Source organism: Harpia harpyja, chromosome 13 (genome assembly GCF_026419915.1).
Source record: "Harpia harpyja isolate bHarHar1 chromosome 13, bHarHar1 primary haplotype, whole genome shotgun sequence".
NCBI classification, from domain to species: Eukaryota; Metazoa; Chordata; class Aves; order Accipitriformes; family Accipitridae; genus Harpia; species Harpia harpyja.
The window spans coordinates 31,571,984-31,584,597 of record NC_068952.1 but is presented as its reverse complement, the minus strand read 5'-3'; the positions used below and the strand labels follow the sequence as shown (position 1 = coordinate 31,584,597).

General features: G+C 35.8%; 1 protein-coding gene across 2 annotated transcripts in view; it reads left to right on the top strand.

Moving 5' to 3' along the window:
* Positions 1-12,614, top strand: part of FMN2 (formin 2) — a 164,867-nt gene that overhangs the window by 135,514 nt on the left and 16,739 nt on the right. For both annotated transcript variants that reach the window (XM_052805703.1, XM_052805704.1), the window contains one exon: positions 10,720-10,869. In XM_052805703.1, coding sequence (XP_052661663.1) covers positions 10,720-10,869 — 150 coding nt within the window. The remainder of the gene's footprint in view (positions 1-10,719; positions 10,870-12,614) is intronic.

Genomic DNA, 12,614 nt, shown 5'->3' with positions numbered 1-12,614 from the left:
TCTCTTCTGAAACATGGGTAATTGATCTTTCCCTGAAAGATGAAGTCTTTGTCCTTTTCTGAAAATATTTGCCAAATGACTGCAAGTCCTTAAGCATTTGCACGACTGATTTTTGTCTATAAGAGGCTTATCTTTTCTTTTAAAGATGTGGGGCTGCTTGCTTAAAAAAAAAAAAAAAAGTATTTCATTGGTTTTAAATTAGTTTGCATTTAATGGCATTCAGTGCTAGTATGAACAAATGGTAATACAACTTTAAACAGACTGGGTACAATTCAGAGATATAATAATCTGCAATGTAAACTCATCTTTATGCAATTTATTCTACGGTTTATGTAGAGGGCCTATTCTTAGATCTTACAGTAAAAGAATAAAGGATATTAGTTTAAGGTGCAAATACAGTTACACAGCTAAGTAGCCTTGACAACAATACAGCTAAGTAACACCCTGATAACAATATAGTTAAAATAACTGAAGTCTGATCATACCCAAAACTAATGCTATAGCATTAAATTCAAGATTTAAAAAACCTAAAAGAAGAATTATGTAGCTAATAAAACTAATGAAAAAAATAGATAAATTAAAATATTTAAATGTGGCACATTGTTTTGACCTCCAGTTTATGTCCAGCAGGTGGTTTCACTGACCTCAAAAATTCAAGATATTCCTCTTGAGATGTTGCAGCTGAAGTAAAACGCTTGTGTGTGTGTGTGTGTGTGTGTATGTGTGATTAGCTTCAGTGCCTCTCCATTGTGCATCAGCTTCTGATTATGTTCAGTAGGTATTTTCTTCCATCATATTGTCTACCTGAGCTGTTTAGATTGTTTCCCAAGACCTTCACAGTATAGTGTTCGCATTTACAATGACTGTGACTTAACTGTGGAAAACACTTCTGCTTTTTTTTTTTTAATGTTGACTTGCCACTACAGTTGTTGCTTTCTTCCTTGCTGTATTTTAAGTTTTACTTTAAGGATTATTATATTATATTGCTGTTGTCATGTATATGCAAATAGAAAAGCAGAACGTCAGGGATGTGGTTTAATTAGGTCACAATTGCGTTAACTCATCTGGGAACTATCCAGTAATAACTCTTACAATATAGGTCATTCCTTCTTTAATAATTTCCAGCTGATGGAAGGCTGCCATCAGCCCCTCCACAGTATAGGGCTTGCCTCAGCCTATTGCTGAAACCCCACTGTGCTTCTCATATATGGAGACTAAGTGACTAGGAAAAAAAGTGTTGCCTCTTTACTCTTCTTCGGTTTGTTCCTTGGCCTTGTTGCCTTGTTTCTTGTCTTCCTTAACAAGCTAGATCCAGAAACAGCTTTAGTCAGCCAGTTGCCTTCTGCACTGTGTCTTAAATGAATGCTTCTCATGGAATAACTTGCACTTGCTTCTTTTTTCAACTGCTGCCTGAAAGATGGTTCTACCTTAATCAGTCTGTTGAGGAGGTAAGAGTTCCTTCTCCACCCCAAAGGAAACAACTAGGGCAATGGTCACCCCAGACCAGAAACACCATGAAGCCTTCACGTAATCCTGGGAAGGGATGGGAACAGCTCCTCCAGACATGAAAGAATGTTCTTGGGCCAAAGGAGTATGGTTTGTTTAGCTTTGCTTGGATGTATGAATATTGGTGATTCACATATCCAGAGTGATATGGTTACAAATTACAATCTTTCCATCAATTCCAATGGCTGCCACCTTGTCATTTAAACTTGATCCTTATAGAAAATGCTACCCATTTTTCTCTACTCACCTAAACAAAGATACTGTCACTACTATGAAGAGAATGTATTGGGATAAGTCAGGAGTTCAATCATATATGCCTAACGTTTGAAAAATGCACATAAAGACCTTTTCAATCTGACACTTCAACCCAAATTTTGAAGTCTTTCAATTTGCTTTCATGTGATTTTGTTGTAATTGACTCTAAGAATATGAAAGCCCCCGTGAATATTTCTGTCTTCTCCAAAGGCTGGATTTCTTCCATTCAGAGTTGTGCTGGCTTTTGATGATATTGGGGAATCCTGTGTTCATGCTTGTTAAGGAAAGAGCTCTTGTACATTGAATTAAGAACACTCTTCAGAGCAACCTTGAAGGGTTAAGATTAAACTGCATCACAAAACATTTAAAATGCTAGGAGATTCTATAATACCCAAGTATTTCAGAGCATTTTTATTGTATAATTTTCAAAGAATAGAAACTGAAACATAAGTTTGACTTGAGCACCAAAATAGAAGAGCATATGACAATACTCCCAATCAGACCTGTAGATTCATTTCACGTGTTATTTTTAGTGTGTTTTTGTAGATGCACATGTATAAAATTTAATCTATGCTGGATTCTATTCTTAGAGCGTGGGTTAATATTTATATGTACATGAAATCTGGTAAAGCATCTCTGTGGTTTCTGTGTAGATATCAAAATAATCCACTCTAGGTTTAAGGCAAATTACTTCTTAATTTGTTAGATAACTCTGACCTTGAGCCTGCATGAATTTCAGTTATAAAAGTGAGCCATACCATGGGAGCAGGCAGATTAAAAGGCTGAGGTTGACATCAATAAATTGAAAAAACATAATAAAACTTTTAACACAATAGTGTTAAATAGTACAATTAATAGTAGTATTAATAGTAATATAGTACTGTTAATAGTACACAATGGTTACACTACCTTCATATGTAATTACAACCTCTTTAAGTAATGGTGATTGCTCAGAAGGCCTCCACTGCACTAGACAGTGAAGATGAGGTGTGTTAATAGAAACATCTGGAGACAAGTTGGGCTTTAACATGAGGCATTTAGCTGTTTCTTACAGCACTGAGGCTAGCAGCTTGTGTCAGATCACTGCTGAAATTCATTCTACCACTGTATTCTGTGTCTACTGGCACCTTATTATTTCTTCAAGTTCAACTGGCCAAGGCTTATTTAATATGTTTGAAGCTCATATGTTAGTCTTTTTAAGAAAAAAAAACAGTTTTCTTTTGGATATGTTACTGGGCCTGACTTTCCCATGCACACAATTACATTACGTTGTTTTACACGTGCTCATATTGTATATGCCCAGTTTAGCACAGAGCTATCTATGTGTCTACATAACAGCTTAGCTGGCATGCACGGGCATGATATCCACACTAACATAAAATTAAAAGCATTAAACTCTGAGAAAGAGAACCTACACGTTCATGCAAAGTGTGCAGATTATGGTGGATTGCAGCTGCACCAATGCATCCAGTGAACTGCAAATACCTCAAGCCAATGTTTTGAGAGAAAGTTTGAACCTGTTTAAAATTGTCATTTTACAATGACAGGAGAAAGCACATGCAAATTAAAAATGCATTAGAAGAGTCATGCTAAAATATGTTTGCTTTTTTCTCTGCGTGGCCTGTTAGAATACAATTGTCAGAGACAAAAAAGGACCCAAGGTTAGCTCTGTTTCCAATGTATTATCTCAATTCATATTTTAATCTGAATAATATTCTTGAACAGAGACATAACCTTTAAATATGTATAACAGAATTTGGGTTCACATAAATCCCAATTACTGGGTGAGCTGTGGCTGACGAATACTTTGTACATGATATAGTGAAGGTAGCAAAAATACCTCTAACCTACATTTCCTGACCTTTGAGTCTGAAGGCTGACTCAGTCTGTGCAGAATGGCTTTTTAAACACTGTATTTTTTTGTCATCAGAAAAGTTCTGTCTGCCAAGATAGCTCCATCCTGCTTGTGACATAATTTAGCACCTAATCCTATGCCACATCAGATTAAAAATGGCATTGTTACATCAGCAGAACATTTGCTTCCATCAAGGAAATGCAAAAAAACCCCAAACCAAACCAAAACCAAGCATATAGAGGGACCAGGTTGTAGCCTAGTGTTTTAGAGAAGAATGAGAATAAAAATAGGAAGAAAAAATAAATAATAAAACCAGAGAAGGAAAATCTTGAAGAATACTTTTAAGATGTAGTGATAACTGTGATCTCTGATAACCTAATGTTTCCAGAAGATACAAGCAACAAGAAATGATTTGGTAAATTTATTCATCATGCCCAACTGATACATCTTAATCTGGACCTGATAATTTCTAAAATAAACAGATTGTGAAAATCTCAGTGCTCAAATTCACCTTCCAACAAAACTATAACTTAAATTAGTTATGGCCATATTATTTTGCTACTTTGCTACCCCTTTTTCTGAGGGACTTTGTTCCTGAAAGACAGGACTAAAGAAATACCCACCTATTGAATGATGTAAATAAAAGAGCCTGGAATAACAGTTTGAACTGAGGTTGAAATGGCAATCTGATATGTGAATGTTTTTTTCATTGCTAACTCCGTGAGTTCATCAGTCCTCTAAAAATTGTAGTTTTCCTAAAATATTTGTTTCAAGTGCAAGGTTATATTCATAATACCCATTGAATTTAACATTCTGTCACAGCTCTGCTTCAGTTACTGGGTCTGCTGCCTTCAGTGTATGGCTTGAAGTATAAAATATGTAAGTTGCGCATTTGTGTTATTAATCAATGTGTACAACTGATAATATTGATCATTGTTGACTAATATTAAAGTTGTAAATCATTTCCTGGGGCAGGGGTCAAAATTCTCATGAACAAGGCAGACTGGCCTGTTGAAACATAATTTCCTGTTCTTAACATTGGATGCTTTTTGCTGGACTTTTGCTGTGGGAAAAAATGGTACCTCAAAGGTAGAGGGATGGGTTTTGTTGTTGTTGAAGCCGTTAATTTTCATCTAGTTGGAGCAATAGAACACTCTTCTCTCTAATATGAATTTGTAGGAGGCAAGGGAATAAAGATGAGGGAGATGACTTAGGATTCAAAACATTGCAAATGTTTGGCAGGTTTTTTTTAGAGGAAAGGAAAAATCTCTTGAGACCTTTGTTTTCTAAGGAACAATATTACAAAATCCATAGTTACACAATATAAATTGGCAAATGAAAGAAGAGATTAATGATTCTGGCAGCTGATTTAAGCTGGCATATTATCTCAACTTTCTTTTAATATAAGAAAGATACTTTTCTTCCTTAAAAAAAAAAAGGACCCCAAGAAATTTCTTGCCAACATTTAAGTACTAGATATTTTGAATGAACCTATGTTTATTTTTATATTTTCTCACTTCTACTTATGCAAGACAAGGGACAGCACTGAGGAGAGGCAATGATAATTAAAAAAAAAAAAAAGGTGAAGAAAGTGATGTAAAGTTATAGTGCAGAGAGGACCCTCAACAAAATATGTCAATAGAAAATGAGAGGCTGCTTAGGATGCTGTGCATATTAAGCTTCCTCACAGCCTTGTGCTATCTTGATAACCAGGATGCTGGTTCTGTTTCATTTTATATAATTTTGTGTGACTTTGCTGAACTGCTTGGTATTCTGTCTTAAGACTAACTCTCGCTAATGCTTTCAGATGTTGAAAACACAAAGAAAATATGTACAAAGCCTTTTCCTCTTTATAAAACAAAACAAGAATAAATATGAGAATTCATGTGATTAGCCTTTCCAGGAAGCGAGTACTGTTACCTATATACTGTACTCATCTTCCCTATGTAGTCATAAATTCAGGGTCAACACTCTGAACAGGCTTATATGCCTGCCAACTCAGTTTAGCTTTAAATATAACTTATGTCAGATTTAAAGTAGTAATAGGCACATGTAGTCTTTTTCCCCCTTTTTATCTTCTTTATTTTGGTAGACTATGCTTAGTTCTAAACTTTACTTGTGACTTCAATCAAACTGAAATGTACCTTAGCAGCTCCTGCCTGACTCAGAACTGCTTCTGAAACACAACTGCTTCACAAACCTAACACAGTACCACCACTAAGACTACCTGCTCTTAATCTCAAATGTACATAAATGATACTTAACCATTTATAAAGCCAAACCCAAGTAGTCAAGAATGTCCAGGTTCAAACTTCAACCAAAATACGTAATCAGTTAAACAGTACAGAATCTCTCTTGCAGAATTGTAGAAATTTTTTTTTCTACATTTAAATCCACATTTAAACAAATCTTTACTCTTGCAGGTGATTTAGTCTGCTGTATGGGGAAACCAGATGTGCATGTGTTTGTGCGTGTGTTCACCATTTCTCAGAAACGTCAGCCAGGGCATTTCTGTACCTGTGGTTACTTTGCTATTTATTTGGCCATGGAAGCCTGATCAAATGATGCTGAGATGAAACTACTGCTGTCCATTGCTTAGTATTGTTGATTTGTCTCCTTATTGCTTTTTTCTTCTTCTTTTTTTTTTTTTTAGCAAAAGAAGTGTTTTTGCAGTTGCCAGCTTCTCTCTCTCCTCTCCCTCTCCTTTTGCTTGACCTACTGCCTACATTCACATACGTACATGCATGCATACAAACATATGTTGTACATATTTATAAACTGGCCAATGCATTGCACACAGCAGACTTGAATCTGAATCATTGTCTGCAACTGCTTGCTAACTGGCTTCAGAATGGAATGGAAAAAAACTGAAAAATCCATAGCTGCTCTTGAAATATTCCTAATGGATTAGATCTATTAGCTAGAAATGCTGTCAATGAGCCATTTGCAATTTGAATGGCTTCTTTTCTTTCTCATATGATTAAATTTGGTTTGGCTGTTAGTGCATCCATTCCTTCCTTCCCTCCAAATAGAAAAATCATTTACATAGTCTCATAGTTGTACACAAGGGAGCACACAGAAAAGTCCAGTGATTCATTCATCAAATTTCCACATTTGAGTAAGCAGTGAGTTCAGTCATCTCAGACTGCAGTGATTTTTTCTGAATTACACAAACACTTGAACCAAGGAAATTAGAAGATGAGAAAAGGAGAAAAGGAACTAACCATCTTTCTTGATCTTATTTCCTTCCTTAATAGTCAGGGATGAGCAACTCTTCCATTGTTTTGAGAGAGTTACTGTTATTTAATTCTCCTTCAGGGCCAGCATGAGGGATATAAAATGCAGTCTGAAATCTGTTTAAAGAATTCTGGCTTTTGCTATGTCAGGATAAGACAGTAGTGTGAACATCACTGCCTTATTCTTAATCATGCTTGAAAAGTCAGGCTGTTTGAAGCAAAGCTAGTGACCTCCTTTACCTCTTTTAATCCCTGAAAATAACTTGTATGCCCTTCCTTCCATCTTCCATGACTGCTATCTCTTCTCTAATGCACATTCTTTTCTTTTAAGACACTCGCTAAGAGTATGGAAAAGTAAGAACCTTTTCACTTGAGAAATGGACCCTAAACAAGCTTTGCAATACCTGTTTGGTAATAAATGTTTCATTTTGCAGATAGGTGAACTGAAATCCAGAGAGGTCAGATGAGTTTCCCAAGGTTTTATGATGCAGAAATTAATTTGGGTATAGAAACAAAAGCTTTCTGAACTCTAGTCCCTTATTTGATTCAAAATGTCTGTGTGCCTGCTCATATAGTCAGGAACAGTATCAATGGTATTTGCAGATATTTTGTTTCAAAATCTGCTGAAGGATCAATAGGAAAATTTGAATGGGCTGCCCCACCAAAAAGCACTAGAGAAAAGGTATTTGCTGCCTGGCTGAAGTCTGAAAGGATGATATCTAGTCTTGAGGTTATGGCGATGTCATCCAAATTTCTCTTTGTATTTAAAATGTGTGTCCCCTCCTGGAATCAGCTTTGAGATATCCCTAGTTTGACATATGTAAACATTTCCAAATCAGATATTTAAAGACTCTGGTAATATAGAGGATTTATTGCTGTGCATGTTTTATTATTTGATGGATTTGGATTCACTTTATTTGCTTTGTCTTTCATGTGTGAATTATGCCACTTTGTCTTGTACTACAAAAATGACAGCATGAAATGTATAGCAGGCAGGTTTCCATATGTCTTCTATATGTCCTCTAAGAGACTAAACTGCTAAATAAGGGTAGACCTCTCTGGCTGGAAAAAATATACTAACTGTCTTGACTGTTTGATCTGCATATGTAGAAAAAATATTTGATTCATGGAGACTTGTGCCCTGAAATCTTACTGTGATGCAGCTGATACGCGTTGTTACAGGGCTTTAGAAAGGTGTGACGTATTAACAATGACAACCTGCTACGCTGCTGCTGTTTCACATTTCACAAACAGCTTATTTCCTTTACCTCCCAAAGTAACTGCTAGGGAGGCAAGCAACCTGGCTGAGCATTTCTCTTCTCTCTATAAACCAAGAAATTAAGTTATAGCTGTTAGACACATCTGTATGCATGTGTAAGGTTGTAATGGTTATACAAATGGTCCTCAGGGAGATTTTCGGTCACCAGAGAAAAAAACATTGCGTATTTCCTTCTCCTCCCAGAGGACAGTTGGAATAATTGAAGAGTGATGGAAGCCTTTGTGTTTCCAATAAATGTTAGTGTTGTTTATCAATTTTTTTGGAGCATTCTCCTGTACAGTCTGAATTTAATTTTTTCTTGGCTTCCTGTTTCCTGGGATGTTTTCCTGTGAGGGAATTCTAGCTCGTTACCTCAAATTTAAAAGCATTGCTTAGGGTGGCCATGCACTGTCAAATTCTTTTCACATTATTGTCATTTGCAGAATGGTTTGAAGACACGTTTCTCGGAACAAGGCTTCTTATTTGAACTTCTGATCTTTCTATGTTCTGTAAATCATTAATGGCCTTCGTTCAAAGAGCTTCCTTAAAAATAAGCCATTGACGCAGCTGATGCCTCCAGATTTCTCTCTTGTCCTGTATTCCTCATGTTCTTTCAAAAATGTAGCCAGTTCATTCTGAAAAATCAAATAAGCCTTTTATATGACTTCTTCACTAGCCAGCTCTAGAACTGTAAGTCTGGGGGAAGGGGCTGGGAGGAAAACCAAAAGACCTCCCTGATATGTTTGCAGTCTTGCAAAAAGTTGAAAATATGTGAAAGTAGGCAAAAAAATTTAAAATATAGTGCAGCTGACTGACAAATGTCAGGGATATTCTTTTTGAGGGATTCTATGGGACCACATGATAGATGATAAATATTTTCCCCAGTATGAGACTGTGGGAAAAATGTAAATAGGTAAGTAAAATGGAATATTTTAGTATAATCAGTAGTATCACTTATCTATAAATCATTTGAAAAAAACACAACAAAACCCAGCCACAGAAAAGACATTCTATTTATTAACCAAGCACTGACTTACAGAACAGAGTGCCATGGTAGGCTGAGAGAGCTGAAGAAATGATACACTCCAGTAAGGTGGCATTTGAGTACCAATGCAATGGCTTAAGAAGTGAGGGTATCTTTGCCTTTTATATTTTTCTGTGCTGCACCTTTGTTGCTCAACAGCTTCATTTTGCTTTAGCAGATGGAAAAATTAATTACAAATTAAGGGGAAAAGTGTGTAGAATTTGATTGGTAAACTGATGTTAAACTTTTAAGCTCTAGGCTTTTTTATTCAGAAATAGGATAATTTATGTAGACATACATTTTTCATGTTGGGCAGAACAACTGGAGTATTGAGTTTTGAGAACTAGGACAAACGGTTTCACAGAGACTGTGAGATTGACCCTTCAGAATGGTTGAATCTTTGTATACTATTGTCACCATTAAATACTTTATAACAACTATCAGAGCACTTTACTTCCAATTACAGTAGTCCATGAATGAAGATGCAACTTCTGTGACTAAAATGACATTTCCATCCATTTAACTGGAATTGCATTTTTCCTCATAATTAAAGTGATTAAAACTGTGATGTGTGTTTCATAGAAAATTATCATAGGACTTGATGAGTAGTAACACATCAGTGAGCAAAGCATCTACAATTATATTTCAAGAGACAGCTTTCCATAGAATTCTTCAGAAAATAACCAGTTCTCCAGAAGCTTCCCTGTTGAGCTTCAGATGAGACAGATGTTCTTAAAAGCCCCAGTATTTACAAAACATTAATTCAAAAAATAAAATGGAATAATAATCAAGAAATTAATTTTTGAAAGAATTCTTCTGTAGCTTCCTATAACATTCCTACATATTTTAAAATTTGAAATAAAATAGAAGCAGTTCAAACTCAGAAATGTGTTAAATTTAATTGCAGCCACAGTCGTCACTCGGTATTGGAAATATGACCTCTGCATTTCAGCAGCAGTTCTTACTTGAGGTGTAGCTTTTGTGTTTAATATGCAACTTTACTTTTGCTGAGCTCAGAAGGTATTGTCGGATCATTCTGGTAGAGCCATGATGGGCACCTCTTTTCTAGCACAGTTGCTCCTGGCCCAGTTTTCTGTTGCATCATTTCTTGTTTAGTACACAGCAGGTTTGAGTTTTAACATTTCTGTGTAAGCTTCAACCTAAGCTATCTACCCTATTGTGTCATAGTATAGATCTAACAGAACTTGAAGAACTTTGTTTACAGTCTTTTATAGGCTTTGACTCTGTGTTGTGAAAACAGCTTTAAACACAACAGAAAAGCAGTATATGGGCAGGTGTGGATGTCTGGATTTGCAGGGCTGTGGACACTGTGCTCATTTTAGCTTTTGAAGTAGAAAATTCTTTGGTCAAAAACAGAACCTATGATAAATGCCAGATCCCAACTTTGCTGAAGAATCATATTGTCTATCTATCTGTATACAAAGAGCTCAGAACTGTTATGTTTTTATAGTCTTTTATTTTAGATCTGCTACCAAGAATAATTAAATACTGTGTCAGTGCTAAGAAAAAAAAAAATTGCATCAGTGGGTACTGAAACATTTGCCGTTTTTGCTTTCTTTGACAGCTTTTTGGAAACTGCAGCCTATTTCTGTATGAAACCAAAAATGGGAGAGAAAGAGGTGTCCCCGCATTCTTTCTTCAGTATTTGGCATGAATTCAGTTCTGACTTCAAAGACTTCTGGAAGAAGGAAAACAAACTTATTCTTCAAGAAAGGTACATTTGTTTGTTCAAAGGCTTTTCTCAGAGAATGTTATTGGGAGCAATCGCACAGAAATCAGTCAGCCTCACTTCATTAGCACACAACCTATTGAATGCCTTTTGGAGTTTTCTCAGTCTTTTTTTTTTTTTTATTTAACAAATTCCCCCCCACCCCTGCCCCATCATCATAATTTTTGAATGGGACATTAATATCAATTTGTGCTAAATTTTTCATGTCCATTACCTGAACAACATTTTTGGCAGAGCATGTAACTACTATGCCATTATGAATCCAAGGAATGGGAGTCTTGTTTCAGGTCTGAAAGTTGATTAAAGATTTTCCATTAGCATATTTAGTGAAAACAAGTCAAGGCATCAAGACATGACATATTGTAAATATTTGTCCAGTGAAGTTGGGAAAAAGGAAGTAGGAAGACAGAAGGAAAAAGTCAATTGACCCTGCGTTAAGAAAAGACTCAGTCTGAACCATATGGCAAATCACAGCCCATGGACATAAGCATGTGTGTTATATATGGCATAAAGAAATGAGACAGTAGTTTTGAAAAATTAGCCATACTCTGGTCCATGTATTAGAAGAGCTATGAAGTTTGCTTTCATCTGCATGCAGATATTGCATTGTGGTCACCCTTTGTTCATAAAAATTATGCCAAGAATTAATCAGTTTTTTAAAAAGTAATAAATGCCATATAAGGACAAATTAAATACAAACATGAAAACTGTAAATACTGTTATATAATTCTACGTCTGTTATCAACTTGAGTGACCTTGGTATACAGATAATGAAGCTACTTCTGAGCCTTAACATTAACAGGATTGAAGCTTTATGTTCATTAAGTGATTGATATCAGTCCATTTTTAGGTCAATTGACAAGAACAGGCCTCTTTTTCAAGAGTACTCACCCTATGTAACTGTCACAGACATCACATTACTAGTTTAGCAAGTTATTGAAAAGTTTCCTTAGGCACCTATATGACCAATGTCATGTATACCATGTATGTTTAGTGGAAGTGGATACATTTTGGAAGGAGCAGTCTCACAGTTAAGAAAACTGGATTCTGCTCCTATTGCAAGAGCACGGTGTAAATGTTAGCACAGTACAGCAGGTCTCCAGGGATCTATTTCATTTTACTGACTGTCTGACTTAATTTTTCATAATTAAGTATATCTCTCTGGAATTGAGTTGACGGTTAAATACTATCTTTGGTTTCCTATGCAGGGATTTGGCTGCCAACTTAATACAGGTTAATTTAATCTTGTATTTTTTTATAAAACTGGATTTAAGAAAAATGTCCTTTATTTTCCAAAATACTAAGCTATTTTCCTAAAAACAAACAAACAAAAATCCTCCAGAGGGTTCTTGCTACAAAATATTTTTCTTTAAAAGACATTAACTAAATAAGCATAAAAGCTCTTCCTCCTATTTTTCTTATACATCTAAAGCTTAAGAGAAGAATGGGATTGCGATACAATCATTTCTCTTTCAGTTCAATATATATGTATGCTGAGAGGATGTGTTGAAGCAGCAGAGAAAAAAAAGTGGCTGCCAGCTAGTCCCTTCTAGGGCAAGGGTGTTTTTAACCTGAAAGGGACTGAACGTGTATAACCTACAAAATGGCTCTAGGTGCAGGATGTGACAGGGAAGGGAAAGGACAGTGAGAAAGGGCCTGCAGTGGGAAAGGAACCTGCGAGATCCCTAGGAAGAACAGCAAAGAGACCCAAACCCAGACTTGGAGCTGAT